Raw genomic sequence first — 27,386 nt, forward strand, 5'->3', positions numbered from 1 at the left:
TCGACTCTTTTAGATGAAGAACCATTTATTGCCCAACTATTGAGCATTCCTTAGTGAGAATGAAACCAAATTTTAATCTGTGTATCCTTTCCTTATTTGTTTAGGAGGATACCTTGCATATTAGAATTCAGTGACTGTTGGTTAACTTAAGGCAGGCACACTGACTTCCGTGTTGCCTAAATTTTGTGCTGCCTTGTTGCCAAGAGTTTTTGTATATGCAGAAACATCGTTTCATCAAGCTTTATCGGTCTAACATTCTTTTCTACATAAACACTTTCATCTTTACATTAAGTTAAGTGATAAGCAATAAACTATATTTTCTTTCATGCAATTGTGACACCAAAATCATGACATGAGCCTGTGGAACATTTTACCTAGTCTGTCTTCCATAAGTTAATTGTTATCACTTATTGAGCACCTGCTATGAAATGGATACTGTCTAAAGAGATTTATGTTTATTAGCTCATTTAAGCTTCATCACAACTTTATAAGTTGGCAGGCACAATTGTTATCACCTACATTACATAGAAGAATAAACTGAGATGCAAAGATTTTAAGGAGCCCTCCCATGGACACAGCACAAGTAATTAGAAGACTTTAACAAGTTCTTTAGTAGCTGTTCTCTGCTTTCTTACTGATGTGATTATTAATTAGAGATTATTAATATAATGTCTCTCACTTGTAAACTAATTCAACTGACCTCAGTGGTACAAAGTAAAGCCTTTAAGGACAAAATTGTATAAAAGGCAAAACATGACATCTGTGCCTCAGAATCTGGTGTAGTTTCTCTTCATTTTTCCTTTTGTCTATAATAGGGAATTTCATAAGCTCAAACTGTAGGCATGTTTGTTTGGGAAAATTATGCCTTTATTTTTATTATTCTTTTTTAACAATTGTGTTGAGGTATTATTGAACAATAAATGGCACAAATTTAAACTGTATGCTTTGATAAACTTTGGCGTATTCATATATCCACTGAAACGTCACCAAAATCAAGCTAATGCACATATCTAATCCTCAAAGCTTCCTCATGCTCCTTTGTAACACATCCCTCTCAAACTTCCCAAAATCCAGCCCTATCCCCAAACACTGATCTGCTTTCTGTCAATATATATCAGATTACATTGAATATTCTTAAATTTATATAAATAAAATCATACAGTATTTATTCTGTTGTATCTAACTTCTTTCACTTAACATAACTTGGTATTTTTCCAGGTTGGTTTGCATCAGTGCTATCCTATTACTGTCTAGTATTCCAATGTATGTGGAAATGCCACAGTTTGCATATCTGATCATTTACTAGTTAATATTTTGTGTTGTTCCAAACAATTGAATATTATACACATCTGTGTATTATAAGTACATAAACATTTGTGTATTTGTATAATGATAGATTTTCACTTTTTTTGAGTAAATATCTAGAAGAGTTATGAATGGACTATATGGCAGGTATAACGTGTTTGACTTTTAGGAAACTCCCATACTGTTTAAAGTGGTTATATATTTTACAATCCTACCAGAAGGTAGTATGGTTGGTATCCTTACCATGTCGCACAGTCAGCACTTTTAATTTTAGCCATTCTAATAGGTATTATCTTTATGGCTAATGTTGAGCATTTTTTCCATTTGTTTATCTGTCACCCACATATCTTCTTTGATCAAGTGTCTACTAAAATATTTGCCTAAATTTCACTGGGTTATTTCTTTGTTATTGATTTGGAGATACACACACACACATGTTGGATACAAGTCCTTTATCAGATACGTGATTTGCAAATATTTTCTTCCAATCAGTGGCTTGTATTTCTATTTCTTTAAAGTGACTTTCAAAAAGCAAAAGTTCTCAGTTTCTATGAAATCCGTTTATTAACTTTTGAATTTATGTATTTTAAGTGTATTTTTTAAATGGAAGTATAGGTGTGTATTGAGTATTTTTGTCTTATGAAGGACACATCTGCCTGATCCCCAAATTCTTATTCTATGCTTTCTTCTAGAAGATTTATTGTTTTTATTATTATATTTTCCTTTATTATTTATTTTAAGTTTATTTTTATATGGTGAAATTTATAGTTCGAAGTTCTTTATTGTTTTGGATAAGCAGTGTCTCCAGCACTATTGATGATCACAAAGACCATCATTTTAACAGAAAAACCTTTGTATCTTTGTCAAAATTCAGTTACCCATATATGCATGGATCTAACCCTGAACTTTCTCTATTCCAATTATATATTTATCTGTTTACATAAATGATACACTTTTGTGTAGCATTATAAAAAGCTTGAAATTAAGTAATATTTGTCATGTAACATTTTTTACTTCCAAATTTGTTTAGTAATTCTAGGTCCTTTGCATTTACATATGTCAACTACCACAAAATATCCTATAGGTTTCTGATTGGGATAATGTTGAGTTAGTAAGTCACTGTAGGAAGAAATAATGATGTTGTAATGATATCAAATCTATTAAACCCATAAACAGCGGATATTGCTCCACTTATAAGGGCTTTTATTTCAGGTATGTTTTCTGTTTGTATGTCTACAAATCAAGAACATCTTTTACAATTCTTATATACCCTTAATATAGCAGCAAGAATGTCCAGGATAATGTTAAGTATAAGAGAAGGAATCTTTGCTTTCTTTGTGTCATAAGGAAATCATTTATTCTTTCATTATTTCATATGATGCTATCTGTAGTCATTTTTAAAAGGCTTTATAAAGTTTGAAAAAATTTGATTCTCTTCATTTGTTTTTAACATTATTATCAGGAATGAAATTTGGATTTTGAAATATAGTTTTTATGTCTATTCAGATGACCATAATGTAAAATGATGAATTAGCTCGATTTATTTTTCAAGTATTGAACAAGCCCTGAATTATTGGGCAGAGGACCTGTATGGATATTTTTCCAAAGAAGTACTACAGAAGGCCAACAGGCACATGAAAAGATGCTCCACATATCTAATCATCAGGGAAGTACAAATCAAAATCACAATGAGATCTCACCTCATACCAGTCATAATGGCCACTATCCAAAAGATAAGAAATAACATAGCCACATCACAATATAATTATTATATATTTGCTCAATTCAATTTTACTGAGTTTTAAAAATAATTTTGCTTCTATGTTTATTTTGGATATTATCTTAAAGATTTGTTTTCATGTAATGTTTGTTTAGATTTATAGTAATGGTAATAGAGTTTCATAGAATGCAATAGGAAGCATATCCACTTTAATTTCTGGAAGAGTTTGCATAGAATTGACATTATTTTCCTAACTTTGTTTTAACTGAAGTATAGTTATTATACAATTTTACATTAATTTCAAGTATACAACACAGTGGTTCACCAGTTACCCACATTATTAAATCCCCACTACAATTAATGCAGTTGCTGTCAACATAGAAATATGTTAGAGAATCATTGGCTATATTATCCATGCTGTACTACCATCCTCATGACCAACTTGTATTATGTTTGAGAATTTTTGTGCGCTTTTATCCCCCTCACTTTCCCACTCATCTGCTCCATCTCCTGCCACATGGTAACCAGCAGTCATTTCTTAGTGTCTCTCAGTCTATTGTTATTTTGTTCTATTTATTTTGTTCTTTTTTCAGAGTCCACAAATAAGCAAAATCATATGGTATTTGTCTTTCTCCACTTGGCTTATTTCATTTAGTATAACACCCTCGAGGTCCATCCATGTTGTCACAAATGGTAGGATTTCTTTTTTTATGGCTGAATAATATTCCATTGTGTATATGTACCACCTCTGCTTTATCCATTCATCTATTGATGGACACTTTGATTGCTTCTGTATCTCGACCATTCTAAATAAAGTAGCAATAAACATAGTGGTGTGTGTATATATATATATATATATTTGAATCAGGAATTTTGTTTTCTACTGGTAAATTCCTAGAAATGGAATTACTGGGTTATATGCTTTTTCTATTTTTAGTATTTTGAGGAATCTCCATACTGTTCTCCACAGTGGCTGTGGAATTTACATTCCCACCAACAGTGGAGGAGGGGTCCCTTTTCTCCACATCCTTGCTAACACTCATTATTTCTTGTCTTTTGGATAGCAGCCATTCTGACTGATATGAAGTGATATCTCACTGTGGTTCTGATTTGTATTTCCCTGATGATTAGTCACGTGGAGCATCTTTCATGCGCCTATTGGCCTTCTATAGTTCTTCTTTGGAAAAATGTTTATTCAGGTCCTCTGCCCATTTTTTAAAACAAGTTATTCATGTGTTGGTGTTGAGGTATATAATTTCTTTATATATTTTGGATGTTAACCCCTTATCAGATAAATTGTTTATGGATATATTATCCCATACTTTCCAGAAAAAAAAAATTACTCATGCTTACATTCAAGAGATTTTTGTCTATGTTTTCTTTTAAGATTTTTATAGTTACATGTCTTATATTTAGGTCTTTAATCCAGTTTGAGTTTAATTTTGTGTATGAAGTTAGTTCACCAGTTCCATTCTCTTGCATGTAGCTGTCCAGTTTTCCCAACAACAGCTTTTGAAGAGTCTGTCCTTTCCCCATTGTATATTCATGGCTCCTTTATCATATATTAATTGACCATATATGCTTTGGTATATATCTGGATTCTCTATTCTGTTCTAATGATCTATTGGTCTGTTCTTGTGCCAGTGCCATACTGTAAATTGATGTATTTATGAATATCATACCATCTTTGCATCTCTGGAATAATTCCACTTGGTTGTGATGGATAATCCTTTGATGTATAATTTGGTTTGCTAATATTTTGTTGAGGTTTTTTGAACCTATGCTCACCAGGTATATTGGTCTATAATATTCTTTTTTGTTATGTGTTTGGTTTTTGGTATTAGAGTGATGCTGGCCTCATAGAATGAGTTTGGATGTATTCCCTCCTACTTTTTTGGAATACTTTAGGAAGGATGAATATTAGGTATTCTTTAGATGATTGTTAGTACTCAGCTATGAAGCCATCTGGTCCTGGACTTCTGTTTGTTGGGAGTTTTTTGATTACCAATTCCACTTCATTACTGGTAATTGGTCTGTTTAGGTTTTCTGTTTCTTCCTGGGTCTGTCTTGCAAAGTTGTACTTTTCTAAGAACTTGTCCATTTCTTCTAGGTTGTCCCATTTATTGGCATATAATTTTTCATAGAATTCTTTAGTAAGTCTTTTTGTTTCTGTGGTGTCAGTTGTAACTATGTCCTTTCCATTTCTGATTTTATTTGAGTCCTCTCTCTTTTGTCTTGATAATTCTAGTTAGGGGTTTGTCTGCTTTGTTTGTCTACTCAAAGATCTAGCTCTTGGTTTCAATGTTTTTTTTTTCTATTGTCTTATTCTTTTCTATGTTATTTTTTTCTGCTCTGATTCTTATTATATTCCTCCTTCTACTAACTTTGGGTTTCACTTGCTTTTCTTTTTCTAGTTTCTGTATTTATGAGTTAAAACAATTTATTTGGGGTTGTTCTTATTTCTTGATGTAAGCCTGTCTTGCTATATAATTCTCTCTTAGAACTACTTTTGTGGCATCTCACATATTTTAAGCTACTGTATTCTTTTTTCACTTGTTTCCATGAATTACTTGATTTCTTCTTTGATTTGTTTATAGATCCATTGATTATTTAGAAGCATGCTGTTTAGCATCCATATTTGCAGTCTTTTTTGTTTTCTTCATGTCATTAGTTTCATACTATTGTGGTCTGAAAGTTGCTTGATACAATTTCAACCTTTTTTAATTTATTAAGCTCTTTTTGTGTCCTAATATATGATCTCTTCTTGAGAATGTTCCATGTGCACTGGAGAAAAATGTGTATCCTGTTGCTTTTGGGTGGAATGCTCTGTAGATATCTGTTAAGTCAATCTGATCTTGTGTGTTGTTCAGTGCCTCTGTTTCCTTAATTATTTTCTGTCTGGCTGATCTGTCCATGGATGTCAATGGTGTATTAAAGTCCCCTAATATGACTGAACTGCAGTCTATTTCTCCTTTTAGTTCTGTTAATATTTGTTTTACATATTTAGGTGCTCCTATGTTGGGTTCATTGATATTTATCACTGCTATATCCTCTTGTTAGATTGACCCCTTTATCATTACATCATATCTTTGTCTCTTATTACTCTTTGTTTTGAAATTTATTTTGTTTGATTAAAGTACTGCTACTTCTTTTCTTTCCCTATTATTTACATGAAACATCTTTTTCCATCCCTTCACTTTCAGTCTATGTCTGTCTATAAGTTGAAATGAGTCTCTTGTAGGAAGCATATAATGGGTCATTTTTCTTTATCCATTCTGTCACCCTATGCCTTTTGATGAATGAATTCAGTCCATTTACGTGAAGGTAGTTATTAACAGGTATGTACTCTTAATGACATTTTGTTAGTTGTTTTCTGGTTTTTGTAGTTCCTCTCTGATCTTTCCTTTCTCTCTTTTCTCTTGCTATTTGATGGTTTTCTTTCATGTTGTGATTGGATTCCATTTTTTTAAGTTATGTATCTATTATAAGCTTTAGGTTTGTTGTTACCATAAGATTCACAGATAGTTTCCTATATATAAAAAAAGTCTATATTTGGTCACTCTGTTTCAAACACAGTCTAAAAGTACTGTTTTTTAATTCTAACTCCTCCACACTTCATGCATTAGATGTCATAATTTGCATTTATTGTGCATCCCCCTTGGCTGATCTTGTGTATAGTTGACTTACTACTTTTATTTATTTCTTCCAATTTCATACTTGCTTTTTTTAAGTAATCTGTCTCCTATCTTTAGTGTAGGTTTATTTTCACTGATGAAAAACATTTAGGCTTAAGAACATTTCCATCTTCAGAAGACCCTTCAACATATCCTGTAAGGCCAGTTTAGTGGTAGTGAATTCTTTTAACTTTTGTTTCTCTGGGAAACTTAATCTCTCCCTTAATCCTGAATGATAACCTTGCTGGGGAGAGGATTTTTGGTTGAAGCCCTTTGGTTTAAATACATTAAATATTTCATGCCACTACCTTCTGGACTGTAAAATTTCTTCTGAGAAATGTGCTGATAGCCTGATGGGGTTTCCCTATAAGTAATTTTTTGCCTCTCTCTAGCTGCTTTCAATACCCTTACTTTACCATTAATCTTTGTCATTCTAATTATTATGTATGTTTGTGTTGTCTTCCTGGGATTCCTTTTGTTAGGGGTTTTCTTTACTTCTAGGACATGGGTATCTATTTTCTTCCCCAGATTGGATAAGTTTTCAGCAATTATTTCTCTCTCTTCTTCTGGTATCCCTAATATGTGAATATTGTTTCATTTGGAGTTGTCACACAGCTCTCTTAGCCTTCTTTCATTTTTAGTGATTATTTTTTCTCTCTTTTCCTCATCTTCATTGTTTTCCTGTTCTCTAATTTCCATCTCATTGATTATCTCCTATAGTTGTAGCAATCTAATATTCATTCCCTGCATTGTATTTTTCATTTCAGTCACTGTATTCTTCAGCTCTGATGGCTTGTTTTCAAATATTCTCTTTGCTCATGTTCTCCCTAAGATCATCAATAGTTTTCCACAGATCTATGAGCATATTTATGACTGTTATTTTGAAATATTTATCAAGAAGATTGGTGTTCTCTATTTCATTTAGCCCTCTTCTGGTATCTTATCCTGTTCTTTTGTTTGGAACAAATTCCTCTGACTCCTCATTTTGTCTGAGTTTCTATGTTTCTTCCTTTGTATTAGATTCATCCACTATGCTTTCTGGTTTAGAGAGTAATGATTTTATGAAGAAGGTGTCTGGTGGTGCCCAGAAGCTCAAGACTCTGCTCACCTGTTCCTAGTTCTCTTTTGTGGTGGAGCCACAGTTGCTATTGGTAGGCTGTGAGTGGGTCTGCCTTCCTGCCTTGCTGCTGGCAGTGGCTGATCTCTGACAGCAGAGGTCCTTTTTGAGCTTTGGGGATCATTGTTGGCAGATCTGCCCTCTGTCTGCCCTGCAGTGATGGCAGCACTGCTGAGCTGATAAGGTGGGTGGAACAGTTTGTAACATCTGGCTGAGTTGCCAACAAGGGGGTAGTCACTTCTGGAGCTGGCTCCCACAGGCACTTTCTCACTTAGGGTGAGAGAGGGCTGGGAGAGCTTGAAAAGACTCCCTTAGACTCTGAGGCAGCAAAGTCTAACCACTGCTGGGACAAGCAGGATGGATATGCAGAGAGATACCTCAGAGCTGAGCTGTCATCAAGCAAGATGGAATGGTTGGGGCTAGCTCCCATGAGTACCTACCTAATCAGTTAGGCAGAAGGAGGGCTGCAAAGTCACCTTCAACCTGCCCTTTCTCCTGTAGAGAGAGCTCCATCCAATTCTTGCCACTCTGGCACTCTTCCTGCTGCTGGTAAATCTTTCAAATTGCTGCCTATATGCTGGGTCTCAGCAGGACAAGTGGAGCATGCCTGTCCTCCACAAATTGAAGGATGCTCAGCCTCCCAGAGTGCTCTGACTCTCCCTGGTGTCCAGACCCATTACTTGGGAGGATGGGTGGGAAGGAAGGGATAAGGGTGGGGAAAAAAAAAGGGGGCATTTAATTAGCATGTATAATGTGGGCGGGGGTTATGGGGTATTGGACAAAAGCCCAATGAAATGTGGACTCATGTTCCCACAAAAGGTTTCCAGCACCAGGTGTGCAGAGTTTCTGAGCTCCTGTCCCCTCCCTGCTCTGTTCCCCTCCCTCCTGCTTGTGGGCTGGTACGGGGGAAGGGCTTGGGTCCTGCTCAGTCATTGCTCTGCCACTTTATCCTTTTCTGTGTGGTTCTTCCTTCACCAGTTGTAGATGATCTGTTCTGCAATATTCAGATTGTTTTCAGGGTGTTTTTGCTATAGTTGCTTCCTGATGTGTATGTGGGAAGAGGTTTCCAACTTGCCTTCCTACTCTGCCATCTTTTTTTCTGAAAGTCCCTTTAAATGTTTGATAAATTTAAAATCAAAGATATTTAGGACTCAAATTTTCTTTTTCATATAACTACAAATTCTATTTCTCTAATAGTTGTAAGAGTCCTTAGGTTGTCTAATTCTTGCAAGAGCTTGTTTTGCTGTGTTTTATTTTTTCTTCATTTATCAAGGAATTTGTGAATTTCATCAAAGTTAAAAGAAGTTGTTCAAAACTATTTTCGTATTACCCTTTTAATTTCTCTGATTCTCTAATATTGTAGATTTGTATCTACTTTCTTTTTTTGACCAGTATGACAGATTTTTTTGGCTTACAAATCTTCTCAAAGAACTAACTTTGGATTCCATTAATTTTTTTCAACTGTTTACCCATTTGTTTTCTAGTTCAGCTTTTTTCTTTTTTTGCTGTTTTTCTTCTGCTTATATTGAAATTCACTTGCTCTTCTTTCTTATTTCTTTGTGTTGGAAACTGACACTTATTTTTTTATCATATATTCATTTTAGTGATATAAATTTCCCTCAGTATAGTTTTATATATGTCTCAGAATAACTGATATTACTGTATTTCAAATTTCTTTAATTACTGTTTTCACAATATATATTTTCTATCCTTCTGCTGTTCACCTGTTTTTGCTAATTTAAAATGGTTACCCTATTTCTATTATTTAAAATGCTTCTTGTAAGATGCATATAGTTGTGTCTTTATTACACAGTCTAATACTATATGCCTTTTAATTAAAATGTTTAGGTTGTGTCCATTTAACATGACTAGAGAAACTGCCAAGTTTATAATTTTGCTATTGCCTGTCTCTTTATTTTCTGCCCTCTTTGTATTAACATTGTATTTTATTTTGCATTCCTTTTCATTTACTGTTTTTTCTATCACTGGTTTTGGGTTTGGTTATAGAATTTTACATTGAGAGCCATTTTCTAACTTTCTTTCTTTACTTTACTTTCTTTTTTTATTATTATGGTATCAGTTATCTACAATTACAAGAAGAAAATTATGTTTACTAGGCTCCCCCCTTCACCAACTCCTCCCCACATACCCCTTCACAGTCACTGTCCATCAGAGTAGTAAGATGCTATAAATCACTACTTGTGTTCTCTGTGTTGTAGAGCCCACCCCTTACCTCCCCCACATTATACATGCTAATTGTAATGCCCTCTTACTTTTTTTCCAAACTTATCCTTTCCTTCACACCCATCCTCCCCAGTCCCTTTACCTTTGGTTACTATTAGTCCATTCGTGGGTTCTGTGATTCTGCTGCTGTTTTGTTCTTTCAGTTTTTCTGTGTTCTTATATTCCACATATGAGTGAAATTATTTGGTACTTGTCTTTCTCTGCCTGGCTTATTTCACTGAGCATAATACCCTCTAGCTCCATCCATGTTGTTGCAAATGGTAGGGTTTGTTTTCTTCTTATGGCTGAATAATATTCCATTGTGTATATGTACCACATCTTCTTTATCCATTCATCTACTGATGGACATTTAGGTTGCTTCCATTTCTTGGCTATTGTAAATAGTGCTGTGATAAACAAAGGGGTGCATCTGTCTTTTTCAAACTGGGCTGCTGCATTCTTAGGGTAAATTCCTAGAAGTGGAATTCCTGGGTCAAATGGTATTTCTATTTTAAGCATTCTGAGGAACCTCCACACTGCTTTCCACAATGGTTGAACTAATTTGCATTCCCACCACCAGTGTAGGAGGGTTCCCCTTTCTCCACAACCTTGCCAACATTTGTTGTTGTTTGTCTTTTGGATATAGCAATCCTTATTGGTGTGAGGTGATATCTCATTGTGGTTTTAATTTGCAATTCTGATACAAGCAATATGGAGCATATTTTCATATGCCTGTTGGCCATCTGAATTTCTTATTTAGAGAACTGTCTATTCAGCTCCTCTGCACATTTTTTAATTGGATTATTTGCTATTTGTTGAGGTGTGTGAGCTCTTTATGTATTTTGGATGTCAACCCTTTATCAGGTCTGTCACTTATGAATATATTCTAACATACTGTAGGATACCTTCTTGTTCTATTGATGGTGACCTTTGCTATACAGAAGCTTTTCAGCTTGATATAGTCGCACTTGCTCATTTTTGCTTATGTTTCCCTTGCCCAGGGAGATATGTTCATGAAGAAGTCACTCATGTTTATGTCTAAGAGATTTTTGCGTACGTTTTTTTTCTAAGAGTTTTATGGTTTCATGGCTTACATTCAGGTCTTTGATCCATTTTGAATTTACTTTTTTTTTGTTTTTGTTTTTGTTTTTTTTTTTAGAGGGCATCTCTCATATTTATTGATTAAATGGTTGTTGACAACCATAAAATTCTGCATAGGGGACTCAATGCACAATCATTAATCAACCCCAAGCCTAGTTCTTGACAGTCTCCAATCTTCTGAAGCATAACGAACAAGTTCTTACATGGTGAACAAATTCTTACATAGTGAATAAGTTTTACATGGGGAACAGTGCAAGGGCAGTCATCACAGAAACTTTCAATTTTGATCACGCATTATGAACTATAAACAATCAGGTCAAATATGAATATTCATTTGATTCTTATACTTGATTTATATGTGAATCCCACATTTCTCCATTATTATTATTATTATTATTATTATTATTATTATTATTATTATTATTATTATTATCATTTTACTAAAATGCTGAAGTGGTTGGTAGATGCAAGATAAAGGTAGAAAATATAGTTTAGTGCTGTAAGAGGGCAAATATAGATGATCAGGTATGTGCCTATAGACTAAGTATTAATCCAAGATAGACAAGAGCAACAAAACATCCACGGATGCAGAAGATTTCTCTCAAAACAGGGGGTGGTGAGGTTCTAAGCCTCACCTCTGTTGATCACCAATTTCTCATCTGATGGCCCCCCTGAGACTGTGCCTGTCTTAGGTTGTTCCTCCCTTGAGGAATCTTACCCGTTTCCGCAGTGATAAAATATCAGTGCGCCAGGAGGTTCAGCATCCTAAATCTGTGTGCACCTGCTGACAGACTGGCTATATGATGTAAAAGCAGAGCCAAAGGTTGAAACACAAATCCACAATCACTGTGGGAGGTTTTAACTCACAGATCTCAGTAACTCTTAAAGCTGGTGATAGTCTGTAGTCGCAAGATTTTGGAGCGCTGCAACTTGCACTTCTCCTAATTCTTGGTTGAGTTCCAACAGTATAGATCCATCCAATTTGTTGGTTTACTGTATGCACAGGCCAACTTAGATATCTCCTTCTTCATTCCAATGGCAAGTCCATGAACTAGTGGGATGAATGCAGCTACAACTGCAACAGCACCAGGATCTTTGTTGAAGTTCTTTGATGATCATCTTCTGGAATGACACTTCCAGCGTATGTTGATGTTGGAACTTTTTCTTCATATTGTATCTTAGTTCGTTTTCTGGATAGCCAAATTAGGCTTTGATCCTCTGTATAAACACAGACACTTTGCCCACAACTTGATATGACCTTTATACCATTGTGTAGAACTCATTGGAGGTCACCACACAGGAAATGCTTTTTTTTTTAAGAGAAAGGAATATTATCAGACAAATGTACATCCATAGCTGATCATCTGACACCCTTTAAATGATCAAAATTAAGGATATTTAAAGCATGCACTATTTATTGATTTACAGTTAGTTTTATCCTATCGGGGAGTATTCCCCCTTATCTTTTTTTTTGTCATCATTAATCTACAGTTACATGAAGAATATTATGTTTACTAGGCTCTCCTCTACACCAGGTCCCCCCTATAAACCCATTTATAGACACTGTCCATCAGCATAGCAAAATGCTGTAGAATCACTACTTGTCTTCTCCGTGTTGTACAGCCCTCCCCTTTCTCCCACCATCACATTATGCATGCTAATCATAATACCCCCTTTGTCTTCCCCCTCCTTATCCCTCCCTATCCACCCATCCTCCCCAGTCCCTTTCCCTTTGGTACCTGTTAGTCCATTCTTGGGTTCTGTGATTCTGTGGCTGTTTTGTTCCTTCAGTTTTTCCTTTGTTCTTATACTCCACAGATGAGTGAAATCATTTGGTATTTCTCTTTCTCCACTTGGCTTATTTCACTGAGCATAATACCCTCTAGCTCCATCCATGTTGTTGCAAATGGTAGGATTTGTTTTCTTTTTATGGCTGAGTAATATTCCATTGTGTATATGTACCACATCTTCTTTATCCATTCATCTATGATCGATACTTAGGTTGCTTCCAATTCTTGTCTATTGTAAATAGTGCTGCGATAAACATAGGGGTACATCTGTCTTTTTCAAACTTGAGTGCTGCGTTCTTAGGGTAAATTCCTAGGAGTGGAATTCCTGGGTCAAATGGTAATTCTATTTTGAGCATTTTGAGGAACCTCCATACTGCTTTCCACAATGGTTGAACTAATTTACATTCCCACCAGCAGTGTAGGAATGGTCCCCTTTCTTCACAACCTTGCCAACATTTGTTTTTGTTTGTCTTTTGTATGGTAGTCATCCTTACTGGTGTGAGGTGATACCTCATTGTGGATTTAATTTGCATTTCTCTGATAATTAGCGATGTGGAGCATCTTTTCATGTGTCTGTTGGCCATCTGTATTTCTTTTCTGGAGAACTGTCTGTTCAGTTCCTCTGCCCATTTTTTAATTGGACTATTTGTTTCCTGTTTGTTGAGGTGGGTGAGCTCTTTATATATTTTAGACATCAAGCCTTTACCGGATGTGACATTTACAAATATATTCTCCCATACTGTAGGGTACCTTTTGTTCTATTGATGGTGTGTTTTGCTGTACAGAAGCTTTTCAGCTTAATATAGTCCCACTTCTTCATTTTTGCTGTTGTTTTCCTTGCCAAGGAAGATATGTTCAAGAAGAGGTCACTCATGTTTATGTCTAAGAGGTTTTTGTCTATGTTTTTTTCTAAGAGTTTTATGGTTTCATGACTTAGATTCAGGTCTTTGATCCATTTTGAATTTACATTTATGTATGGGGTTAGACAATGGTCCAGTTTCATTCTCCTACATGTAGCTGTCCAGTTTTGCCAGCACCATCTGTTAAAGAGACTGTCATTTCACCATTGTATGTCCATGGCTCCTTTATCAAATATTAATTGACCATATATGTTTGGGTTAATGTCTGGAGTGTCTAATCTGTTCCACTGGACTGTGGCTCTGTTCTTGTGCCAGTAACAAATTGTTTTGATTACTATGGCTTTGTAGTAGAGCTTGAAGTTGGGGAGTGAGATCCCCCCCACTTCATTCTTCTTCTTTAGGATTGCTTTGGTTATTCGGGGTCTTTGATGTTTCCATATGGATTTTTGAACTATTTGTTCCAGTTCACTGAAGAATGTTGCTGGTAATTTGATAGGGATTACATCAAATCTGTATATTGCTTTGGGCAAGATGGCCATTTTGACAATATTAATTCATTGTATCCAAGAGCATGGGATGAGTTTCCGTTTGTTAGTGTCCACTTTAATCTCTTTTAAGAGTATCTTGTAGTTTTCAGCGTATAGGTCATTCACTTCTTTGGTTAGGTTTATTTCTACATACTTTATTCTTTTTGATGCAATTGTGAATGGAATTGTTTTCCTGATTTCTCTTTCTATCAGTTCATTGTTAGTGTATAGGAAAGCCACAGATTTCTGTGTGTTAGTTTTGTATCCTGCAACTTTGCTGTATTCTGATATTAGTTCTAGTTGTTTTGGAGTGGAGTCTTCAGGGGTTTTTTTTATGTACAATATCATGTCATCTTCAAATAGTGACAGTTTAACTTCTTCTTTACCAATATGGATTCCTTGTATTTCTTTGTTTTGTCTGATTGCCATGGCTAGGCCCTCCAGTACTATGTTAAATAACAGTGGTGAGAGTGGGCATCCCTGTCTTGTTCCCGATCTCAGAGGAAAATCTTTCAGCTTCTCGCTGTACAGTATAATGTTGGCTGTGGGTTTATCATATATGGCCTTTATTATGTTGAGGTACTTGCCCTCTATACCCATTTTGCTGAGAGTTTTTATAATGAATGGATATTGAATTTTGTCAAATGCTTTTTCAGCATCTATGGAGATGATCATGTGGTTTTTGTCTTTCTTTTTGTTGATCTGATGGATGATGTTGATGGACTTTCGAATGTTGTACCATCCTTGCATCCCTGGGATGAATCCCACTTGGTCATGGTGTATGATCCTTTTGATATATTTCTGAATTTGGTTTGCTACTATTTTATTGAGTATTTTTGCATCTACATTCATCGGGGATATTGGTTCTGTAATATTTTTTTTGGTGGGGTCTTTGCCTGGTTTTGATATTAGGGTGATGTTGGCTTCATAGAATGAGTTCGGGAGTATTCCCTCCTCTTCTATTTTTTGGAAAACTTTAAGGAGAATGGGTATTATGTCTTCTCTGTGTGTCTGATAAAATTCCGAGGTAAGTCCATGCAGCCCAGGGGTTTTGTTCTTGGGTAGTTTTTTGATTACTGTTTCAATTTCTGTGCTCCTAATTGGTTTGATTAACTTATGTGTTTCTTCCTTGATCAGTCTCGGAAGGTTGTATTTTTCTAGGAAGTTGTCCATTTCTTCCAGGTTTTCCAGCTTGTTGGCATATAGGTTTTCATAGTGGTCTTTAATAATTCTTTGTATTTCTGTGGAGTCTGTGATTTTTCCATTCTCATTTCTGATTCTGTTGATTTGTGTTGATTCTCTTTTTCTCTTAATAAGTTTGGCTAGAGGCTTATCTATTTTGTTTATTTTCTCAAAGAACCAGCTCTTGCTTTCATTGATTTTTGCTATTGTTTTATTCTTCTCTATTTTGTTTATTTCTTCTGATCTTTATTATGTCCCTCCTTCTGCTGACTTTAGGCCTTATTTGTTCTTCTTCTTCCAATTTCGATAATTGTGATGTTAGACTATTCATTTGGGTTTGTTCTTCCTTCTTCAAGTGTGCCTGGGTCGCCATATACTTCCCTCTTAAGACGGCTTTTGCTGCATCCCACAGAAGTTGGGGCTTTCTGTTGTTGTGGTCATTTGTTTCCATATATTCCTTGATCTCTATTTTGATTTGTTCATTGATGCATTGATTATTTAGAAGCATGTTTTTAAGCCTCCATGTGTTTGTGAGCCTTTTTTGTTTTCTTTGTATAATTTATTTCTAGTTTTATACCTTTGTGCTCTGAAAAGTTGGTTGGTTGAATTTCAATATTTTGGAATTTACTGAGGCTCTTTTTGTGGGCTACTATGAGGTCTATTCTGGAGAATGTTCCATGTGCACTGGAGAAGAATGTATATCCTGTCGCTTTTGGATGTAGAGTTCTATAGATGTCTATTAGGTCCATCTGTTCTACTGTGTTGTTCAGTGCCTCCGTGTCCTTGCTTACTTTCTGCCAGGTGGATCTATCCTGTGGGGTGAGTGGCGTGTTGAAGTCTCCTAAAATGAATGCATTGCAGTCTATTCCCCCCTTTAGTTCTGTTACTATTTGTTTCACATATGCTGGTGCTCCTGTGTTGGGTGCATATATATTTAGAATGGTTATATACTCTTGTTGGACTGAGCCTTTTATCATTATGTAGTGTCCATATTTATCTCTTGTTACTTTCTTTATTTTGAAGTCTATTTTGTCTGATATTAGTACTGCAACCTCTGCTTTCTTCTCTCTGTTCTTTGCCTGAAATATGTTTTTCCATCCCTTGACTTTTAGTCTGTGCATGTTTTTGGGTTTGAGGTGAGTTTCTTGTAAGCAGCATATAGATGGGTTTTGTTTTTTTATCCATTCTATTACTCTGTGTCTTTTGATTGGTGCTTTAAGTCCATTTACATTTAGGGTGATTATTGAAATATATATACTTATTGCCATTGCAGTCTTTAAATTCGTGGTTACCAAAGGTTCATGGTTAGCCTCTTTAGTATCTTACTGCCTAACTTAGCTCGCTTATTGAGCTGTTATATACAATGTCTGGAGATTCTTTTCTTCTCTCCCTTCTTATTCCTCCTCCTCCGTTCTTCATATGTTGGGTGTTTTTTTCTGTGCTCTTTTTAGGAGTGCTCCCATCTAGAGCAGTCCCTGTAAGATGCCCTGTAGAGGTGGTTTGTGGGAGGCAAGTTCCCACAACTTTTGCTTGTCTGGGAATTGTTTAATCTCTCCATCATATGTAAATGATAATCGTGCTTTATACAGTATCCTTGGTTCAAGGCTCTTCTGTTTCATTGCATTAAATATATCATGCCATTCTCTTCTGGCCTGTAAGGTTTCTGTCGAGAAGTCTGATGATAGCCTGATGGGTTTTCCTTTGTAGGTGACCTTTTTCTCTCTGGCTGCCTTTAATAATCTGTCCTTGTCCTTGAACTTTGCCATTTTAATTATTATGTGTCTTGCTGTTGTCCTCTTTTTGTCCCTTCTGTTGGGAGTTCTGTGTGCTTCCTTGGTCTGAGCAACTATTTCCTCCTCCAGTTTGGGGAAGTTTTCAGCAATTTTTTCTTCAAAGGCACTTTCTATCCCTTTTTCTCTCTCTTCTTTTGCTAGTACCCCTATAATGCAGTATTGTTCCTTTTGGATTGGTCACACAGTTCTCTTAATATTGTTTCATACCTGGAGATCCTTTTATTTGTCTCTCCATCAGCTTTTATGCATTCCTGTTCTCTGGTTTCTAGTCCATTAATGGCCTCTTGCATCCCATCCATTCTGCTTTTAAGTTCTTCCAGAGATTGCTTCATTTCTGTAGTCTCCCTCTGTACTTGTTCCTTTAGCTCTTGCATATTTCTCTGCAGATCCGTCAGCATGTTTATGATTTTTATTTTGAATTCTGTTTTAGGGAGACTGATTAGGTCTGCCTCTGCAGATCCTTTCTCAGGTGTTGTGTGAAGTATCTTGGACTAGACCAATTTTTTTTTGCCTTTTCATGGTGATAGTGGTGGCTGTAGGCAGCTTGCAGGTGTGTCAGCTGCGAAAAGAAAGTCCTTTCCTGTTTGCTGGATGCCTTGCCCTTCTTCACTGTGTTTGTCAGTTACTCACACTCCTGGAGCAGCCATCGGGTTAATCCCCTAAGCTGCTGTGGGCAAGCTGTCAGAGCAGCGCAGAGCCCTGCGGGGAGTGGTGGGTATATCGGGTGCGCTCCCACACGAATGCAATGCCCCTGCAGGGCAGCTGTGTGTCTGGCTGGGATTCTGGGTAGCTGCTGGGGGCGCCGCTGCTCCTGGGTCCCTCTGGTGCTGCCACCGCTGGTGCGTGCAGGCCACACTCAGATCCCTCTGGCACTGCCACAGGTGTACGTGGGCCCAGAAGAGGGCCTTTCCTGCTCTTCTCTGGCACCGCCGCCACCAGGGCAAGCTGCCAGTCTCCCACTACTAGGCTAGTGTGTTGGAGTCCGTGCCAGTTGGGGGAATGACTTGCAGGCTGCTTATTGCTGTGAGGGGCTTCAGAGCTGCACTGCTGCCCAGGGCATTAGGGCGCCTAAAGTTCCCTGGGATTCCCACATACTAACTAATTTTGCTGGGGTGACTTCGTCCAGCTGTGGGGTCCCTGTTTCTTTAAGACTTGCAAAGAGCACTCACTTTTCTTTTTTCTCAGGGGCGCCAGTTGCGGAGACCTGCCCGCAGGTTTTGCTTTTCCGTTTCTCTAATATCCATCACCCCATGCACCATGTATCCGTGCTCCGGGTGCAGATTTCTAGAGCTGGTTGTTTAGCAGTCCTGGGCTTTCACTCCCTCCCTGTTCTGACTCGTTTCTTCCCACTGGGTTCTGGGGTGGGGTGGCATTTGGGTCCCACTGGGCCACGGCTTGTATCTTACCCCCTTCATGTGATGGTGAGTTCTCGCAGATGTAGATGTAGCCTGGCTCTTGTACTGTATCCACTTGTGTCTCTTTTAGGAATAGTTGTATTTATTGTATTTTCATAAATATATATGTTTTTGGGAGGAGATTTCCACTGAACTACTCATGCCACCATCTTGGCTCTGCCTTCTACTTTACTTTCTTTTAGTACTATTTCTTTACTATATGTAAAGATGTGTCATTCCCGTGTTTTTCAATTGACAGTTTCCTAAGACATCTCATTTTTCTGTTTTTTTTTCTGCATGCCTGCAATTTTTTATTGGATATAAACTTATGCTTTTACTGTGTTTAGAGTTGGATAGCTTTGCATTTTCATAGACCTTTGACCTGTGTTCAGGTGTATGATTAAGATGCTTGAAACATCTTAATGTTAATATGCCTTGTTCTGTGCTTCATTACAGAGCTTTGTCTAGGACTAATTTTGCCTTACAAATCCAGTACAACCTTTCTGAATAGTCTACCAAAGCCCTATGAGTTATGAGTTTTTCCATTTTGGTTGTTGGAAACTGGAACTATTCCCAGTCACATACCAGTTCATAGTTTTACTTCCTCAAATCCTTCTGATTGGTTATTTCTATTGCTTCATTTCATTTGCTCCCATTGTTCTAATCAGTACTCAGCTGAAAAGTTGAGTAGAATCTTCTTCAGATTTCAGTAGTTCTCTCTGTGAGGCTATCTTCTCTGAAGTATTCTGCCTTGTAAATTCTAGACACCTTGCTCTCCACTTGGATTATGAGCATTATCTCCTAAACTCAGGGGAATAACAGACTCCATCTGAACTCTCACTTCTGACATTACCGTCTGGAAACCCTCCCTGGCAGCAAGCTATGGGAGTTTTATGAATCACACCATTTCTTTCTCTTTTTCCAGAGATTCTTTTCTTTGTTTTCTGTTGTGTAATGTTTAAAAATAATTGTTTCATACATTCCATCTAGTGGTTTTTTGTCAGTGGATGGGGGAGTAATAAATCCATCTACTGTTAGTCTATGTTTGCTAAAAGAGGACAAAGTATATTTTAAACATGTTTTTGATTATATAGTTGTAGTCATTAATTTTAGAAACATGGATTAGAAAATTTTGATCAAATAAGACATATATAATTCTCCTCTCAATATACCTTCCACTGCTGTTTTATACTATTTCTATCATTTAACAATATCCTAACTAATTTTTAGTAATTAGAGCTCATTATAATATACACATAGGTTTATGTAGTTCTATAAGTTGTGAATATTTGCCAATGTCATTAAAGTTCTTAATACACCTCTATTGTCTAAATAATACACTATCACATAGATGATATATCACTGACAGATATTTAGATTGGAGATTCCATCCCCAATCTATATTTACATAACAAATAATAGTACATATTTTTATATAATATATAATTTTAAGAGTAAAATTTCTGAGTGAAATACTGATAGTAAAATTTGCAACCTTGCTTCACAGTGTATAAAAATTGCTGATAAATTTTAAGTTCATAGCTAGCCCAGAAATATTTTCTTTTTAAAGGGTACTAAAATATTGGAAAAAACAGTGAAAAGCAGTTTGACCTATAAAATCTCAAAAATTATGACAAAGAGAAGAAAAACATTGAGAGACCTAATAATCTCAAACTATGTTCCTAAAATTATAGTGTCAAGGCTGCCAACATTATAAGGCCATGCCTGAAAATATAGCATAAATAATATGTTGAAAAAGCTTTAGTTATCCAATTATACTGTGAAAACCCAGGAATAAGTCAAGAAGGAGACAACATTGTAATATGTGATTCTCTTGTTTTCTCTAATTTATAAAGATGGCTATTCCTAGAGCATAAACAGTCTATCACAAGCACCATGGAGAAACATTTCCTAGGGAAAAGTTGGGAACTATTTCTCACTCACCAGTAAATTTGTTCATCAAACATATTTTCTGAAATACATCTGCCTCTTGCAACATGATATTATGGTTACAATTAGCAGCTGTTGTCAGATCTGCTTCACCTCATTAGTAATCATGGATTTCCTAAGTTATGGGGTTGATTATAGCTTTACAGGTTCTGAAAGAACATGTCTCATTTCACACCTATTTTATGCTCAACATATTTAAAGTTCAATGAATTTTAGAAGAAACCCTTTTTACTGCAGTCATTTCAAGAAGTAAGAACATAACTAACTTGCTGGCAAAAATTTTCGTTGAGCTTAAATAAAATGCACATGATTCTACCATAAGCTGGTACAAGTGAATTCATATATATTGTGCTTACTATTTGATTTTATTTCATAGAGTAAAATAATAATACTTTAAAAATCATGTCACTAATATCTGAAGAAAAGATTTGAACTATTTGTTTAAGCATTAGACAGTCACATTTTCTTTTTGAAGGGAGTGAAGGTCACAATTCTTAGCTAGAAAATACATTTCTGGAAAGCAGTAGCTGGAAAGGGAAGACAAACATAGCCTAATTATGTTGACTTAGTCAGTGGAATATGTACCTGGAATTCAGAAACGGCGAAGGAATGCTCTTTGACATATGTCTGCATATCACTGATTTGTTCTGATGCTTGTAATTTAATATACATGTTTTCTTGTTGTAGATGAAAATACAAGAACCTGATATGAATTGGATTCTAAATAGTAGAATATAAAATTGAAAAGCAAACAAAGACCATTCAGTTTGCACAAGCTGTTTATCACTTGTTTGCTGCCTATAATATCTTGTCTCTGTAGAAAGTATTCATTCAAAAAATGACAGTGGTCTTTAAAAAAAACTTGTTCAAAATTCATCATAAGAAAATCATTTATGGTTTTCATAGGTCATCTTCTGTGACACAGGGATAGTTTTGTCCTTTGTTAAGTTTTATCAGGCTTTTTCTGGTTAGTTGTTGTAATTCGGGCTATTTACTATTAATAGGTAAACCAGAACATCTTATTCTCTGTTGAAAATAGAACACTGGCGGCTAAATAAAAGAAAATTATTTCTGGGCTTCGACAAATTGTGAGACATCATTTGCACTAGGGTTAATTTCTGAAGCAGACCTGGAAGTCTGCAGTATTAATGGTAAAGTAAGCTATTTCTAAATCATCAAAGAGTTTCCCCTTCATGAATTCTTAACTTTAAAAATAGTACCTTTCAAGGTTGAACCTAAGAGTAGCCACAGGCCTATTTTGATCCCACATAAGCTTCAAGTGAGTCAAAGCTGACTTGTAAAATGTTAGAGTTGTTAACTATTTCTCAATCATAGAAGCTCCAGACTAATCTCTATGACAAGTAGCAATAGGCACAAAGGGATTTTTATTTTTCATTTTGATATTCAGTGCAAGCCGTAGGAAGAAATTCAAGATCCATTCGGCCATAGCAGATAATTGTTAACAATTGACCTTTCCAACAATGGAGAGAAATACGTTCAGTTGAATATTGTGAATAGAGTTCCATTCAATACATAGATGTGGTTGCGTAATGTTCTTTTACTTCCTTTCTTTGTGTTCATTTTAGGTTTGTTTTTATTCCTAAGCAGAATATGGTATGAGCATTTAAAGAAAATAGAACTTTTTCAATGTTCTAGTGACTTCTCAGCCCACATTAGGAACTAAATTGTAGGAAGGTTGACACTTAGAGGTAGGAAACCTTGTATTTTGTTCCACTTTAGCACTATTAAGCAATAGGGATTAAAAAAGAAAATTTAATATGACTGAATTGTTTAATTTTATTATATTAATAGCTATTTTAAAAATAAGATCTATCTCAGATCCTTGTCTGACAGTGAATTATCGGTTAAAATCTGATACAACTTTTGCTTTCAGGAAATATATATATATATAATATATATATATGTATGTATGTATATATATGCCATTATGCATTTTTATATATTCATTTATATATTCAGGCTTTTAATTATCTCCTCTCTCTTTAGGATTTACTACACCAAATATATAACTAGTACTCTTGGGTATTGACCATGTATCATATGAGTTTTTTTTTACATCTTCCAAATTATTTTTATAAGACCATGTAGGAAAATTATAATCAAGATTACCAAAAAGTGAGGAAATACTGATATTTCCATGTAATTCTAAAATCCATTGTACAGGCCTTCCAAAGGACAAGAAGGTGAATAAGCTGGTTCCCTGTTTGGGAGTAAGGTTTAGAGTGGAACCTAAAGCCAACTATGTAAAGTTTTTAGCTGTTACACCTTTGAGATGAAATCCAGTATGTACGGACATTTTTTTTTCTCATATGCCCAAATACTCAAATTGAATTGGTGTCTGTTTATGGAAATTGTCATTTTACAAAGTTTAGCAGAAAATGACTTAGGCAAGCACCATGGGGTACATATATTAAGTTGCAATTATTTTGGAAATGTTTTTGGAAGTTTGCAGTGTTGATGATAAAGTAAGCTATTTCTAAATCATCACCATGTTTCTCCTTCATGAATTCTTAAATTGAACAGTATTGTCTACTGGATCTTTTAAGTTCAAATAATTCCTATAGCAATAGACTAAGCCATGGGTTCTTTATTAAAACAACCAAATAAACAAGTCATAGAATTTAGATAAATGTGTTTTCATTCAATGCTTTTTAAACTGCCAAGGTTTCACAGTTTAGAACACTGGCTGATAAATATCTATTACTTATGCTTGTCAAAGCCATTGTATGATGGTGAATATATTACAGATTCATAATGGGACCTGAAATTCTCTAATTGACCAGATCACAAAAGGCGTTCATCTGCTAAACGAAATGTCTGGGAAAAGAACTATACCGATTACTGATTAGTCTATTAGTTGTCTGTCAGTGTTCTTCCTTTATCTCTCCTTATTCTAACTGTTTATGGTCTAGAACCTTTCCTGTAGAAAGCCTTGTCCACAAACCTACATAACATGGGATTCACCTAAAGTTTCTTAGAAGTGCAGAATCCCAGCTCCCACACCAGACATCCTGACTCAGAATCTATTTTTAGCAAGATCCTGATATAATTCATTTGAACATTAATGTTTGAGAAACAGGTTCCTACATGGTTCAATTAAACACTCAACAGAAATCCCAAAAAGGTGTAAACTGTTAGTTAGTACTGCTAACATTGCCTGATGTAACCGAAGGATTTTCATATAAGCTAGCCTTTTAAAAGAGTTCTCTGGGACCGAATTATCCTTCCAATGCTGTCATAACAAATTACCATAAACTTAGTATCAAAGGAACTCAAATTTATTATCTTACAATCCTGTGGGTCACAAATCTGGTATGAGTCTCAGTGGGCTAAAATCAAGATGTTGGTGTTTCAAGGAATACATTCCAGTGGAGATTCTGGGAGAGAATCATTTCCTTGCTCATTCAGGTTAATTAGCAGATTTCAGTTCCTGGCAACTGTAGGACTGAAATCTCTATTTTCCTGTTGGCTGTCAGCTAAAGGTCTGAAGGTTCATTCCAAGTTTCTAGAGGTCACCTGCATGCCCTGGCATGTGGCTCCCTTCTACCATCTTCAAAGCCAGCAATGAGGGGTCAAGTCCTTCTTTTACATTAGACCTTTTTTCTTCTGTCTCATCTCTCTAGAGCACTTCTCTGCCTTTTTTCTCCATGTTAAAGTTTCTATGATTAGTTCAGCTTAAATAATCAGATATCATCTTTCTTCCCAACATCTTTAACCTTAATCACATCTGCAGTCACTTTTGCCATGTAAAGTAACATATCTGCAGATTCCAGGCATTAGGAGGTAACATCCTGCCGAGGGGTAGGGTGCATTATTTTCCCAGCCATAGAGTGATACTAAGTTGACAGAGACATCTTTCATACCCAGCCCTGATGAAAAAGAGTCATGGAACTCTGTGTTATGTCATTTCATTCTTATTTGGAATAGGTTGAAGGCCCAGACTGAAGAATGACTTTTGATTCAGCCAAGATGTTCCTTGGATAGAGTCATTTGAAAACAATGCATTTTACAACAGCCTCTCTATCTATATTCACTTATATTCATAAGGACTCTGTGGACACATGTTCTTATGTGTTTTTTCTAACGTAATTCCAATTTATCAATACAATTTACTCTACTGAATTTAGTATGACCTTTTATTATGTCTCACATACTGCAAAGATAGTATAAGTAAAGCAAGTGACAGTTAAAAACTCAAAGGGTTTTTCTGTATAAATAATGAGACCGAAGTACACAGAATCAAAGGCCAGTAATAATGGAAACCAAGTATAGAATGCCAAATATATCAAGTTTTCTAAAGGACAATCACATTAAATAAAAATCCAAGAACAATATTAGCATTTTACTGGTAATATCTTTTATCAGGAAATTGTTTCAATTGCCTATAGCTTGAAGAAAATAGTTGATGAACTAATAATCTTCAACCAATGCCTGAATTTGTGAATCTCTTTTCTACCAGATACTCTGTTGATCGGCATACTGATATGGACCGGGTTTTTAGTATCCACTCAGAAAATGGCTCTATTTTTACTTTGAAGCCCCTTGACCGGGAATCCTCTCCTTGGCACAATATCACCATTACAGCCACAGAAATAAGTAAGTTGGAAATATATCCATTTGAACATGTTATTTCTCACTAATGCAGTAAAATAATGACACAAAGTAGACTCTTCTTCTTGAGTGGAATGATTTTCTCATTAGCAAGTTCTGCGAGAAACAATTTAGAATGTTAGATTTTTAAGTTACTTCAATGATTATCAAATATTTATTTTAAACTTGATTTTCTTTTGTGCATTACTATAGGATAAAAATATAATTTAACCTCATAAAAACGTTTAATCAACATAATTTAACCTCATAAAAACGTTTAATCAACTTAAGAAAATTTTCTCTTACAAATATACTTCATTCTCAATCATATTTTCCTCTTTTTATCATGCTTTCCATCTGGACCATGTAAGAAAGCTGAGCTATCCATCAGCAATTCAATCAAGAAAGTGAATACCACAGAATGATCTGTTGCTAAGTTACCAATGGGGGACTGTTATCACTGTTTCTCTGTGAAAGAGACTGAAGTCTTACGCGTGTTCTCATTGCAGATAACTCAAAACAAAGCAGCCACATCCCTGTCTTCATCAGAATTCTAGATATAAATGACCATGCTCCGGAATTTGCAATGTACTATGAAACATTTGTTTGTGAAAATGCAAAACCTGGGCAGGTAAATAAAATTATTATAAATTTTAAAAAACTGTTTCCTCTTCACAAAGGCAGATCACATTACATTAACTGATACAATTATTTTTCATGCAAACTATTGTCCGTCCTTGTCACCCATTTATCTCCTCTTACCAAAACAATTACAGTGATCTTTAGAAGAGTTTTAAAATTTTTATTGTGTGTTTATTATGGAATCCATGATATAATAGGAAAAAATATAATATACTCTTTAATTTATGTACCAGGCATCTAGTGAATATCGCATATGTATAAAGCTCCTACCTGGATTTATAATTACACTGATACTGAGTTATATCACAATAGAATGGAAATACATTATTAAATAAAACAAAGTATGAACATGAAATTATTCTGTGTTAGTATAAAGGGAGTGATAATTGTTTTGTTGATTAAATTTTGCCACTTTTAATTGCTCAGTCAGGATATTTTGTTTTGATATGTTATATTTTATTTGTGATTTTTCAACTTTAATGTTATTGAGATAAAAAAGATTGTACAAGAGTTACAATGCCCCTTTACAAAATAATATTTGGGATATCTCTAAAGTAGTTTTAAGCAGAATATGTTCATTTTTAACACTATTGTGTTATTTTACAAATAACAGTAATTACATAAATTTTATTGAAAGGAATTTTAACCTGTTATTTAAATATTTCTTTAAGGAAAAAGTGGGTAGATGTTAAGAGTCTTATACAATTCTATCATGTCTTTTAAAATATAGAAAACAAAGTAAATGCAGTCTTTTTTCTATTCTAGTAGAGATTGTAATAGACTGACTGTTTCTGTCCCCACAAAATTCATATTGCCATACAGTGAAGCCATAAACCCCAGTGTGGTTATATTTGGAGATGAAGCCTCTAAGATAGCAATTAAGGTTAAATAAGGTCCTAAGACTGGGGTTCTATACTGATTGAGTTAGTATCATTTAAAGAAGAGATAACTGAGAGATCACTCTCTCTGTCTCCATGCACACACAGTGAAAGGTCATGTGTGGGTGTAGCAAGAAGGCATCCTTCTACAAGTGGCAACCCAGCTGACCAAGACAGAAATACATACCACATTTCACTTACATGCACAAAAATAAAAATAGGGTTTTTACCTTCTTTTGCCAACAAAGAATCATTACACAGTGATTTGGATTAAAAAGTTTTTATTTTTTCACTTTGCAACATGTAATGGTCATATTCTCAGTTTGATAAATACTGATTTTTAATTTGATGCTTAATTTTCATAGCATAGCTGCACATTATTTTATTCAACTATCCACCTATTAATGGAAATCTGATAAACAAAATGTTACTCTAGCAGACAGCACTGCAATGAGCATTATAGTAAATTAACATTTATATACTACATGGTATTATTTTCCTTTTATATAATCCTCAAAGTAGGAATAATACTTTTCTATCTATAAATACTGATGCTTTCAAATAGCTAAATGTCATGTACAAAGTGTTAACTCCCCCCAAATGTAGATGATTGCCTATT

General features: G+C 35.2%; 1 protein-coding gene across 2 annotated transcripts in view; it reads left to right on the forward strand.

Annotated features, from left to right (window-relative positions):
* CDH9 (cadherin 9) overlaps nt 1–27,386 on the forward strand; it is a 139,646-nt gene that overhangs the window by 107,188 nt on the left and 5,072 nt on the right. For both annotated transcript variants that reach the window (XM_037001658.2, XM_037001649.2), the window contains 2 exons: nt 25,117–25,253; nt 25,757–25,878. In XM_037001658.2, coding sequence (XP_036857553.1) covers nt 25,117–25,253; nt 25,757–25,878 — 259 coding nt within the window. The remainder of the gene's footprint in view (nt 1–25,116; nt 25,254–25,756; nt 25,879–27,386) is intronic.

Source organism: Manis javanica, chromosome 1 (assembly GCF_040802235.1).
Source record: "Manis javanica isolate MJ-LG chromosome 1, MJ_LKY, whole genome shotgun sequence".
Taxonomy (NCBI): Eukaryota; Metazoa; Chordata; class Mammalia; order Pholidota; family Manidae; genus Manis; species Manis javanica.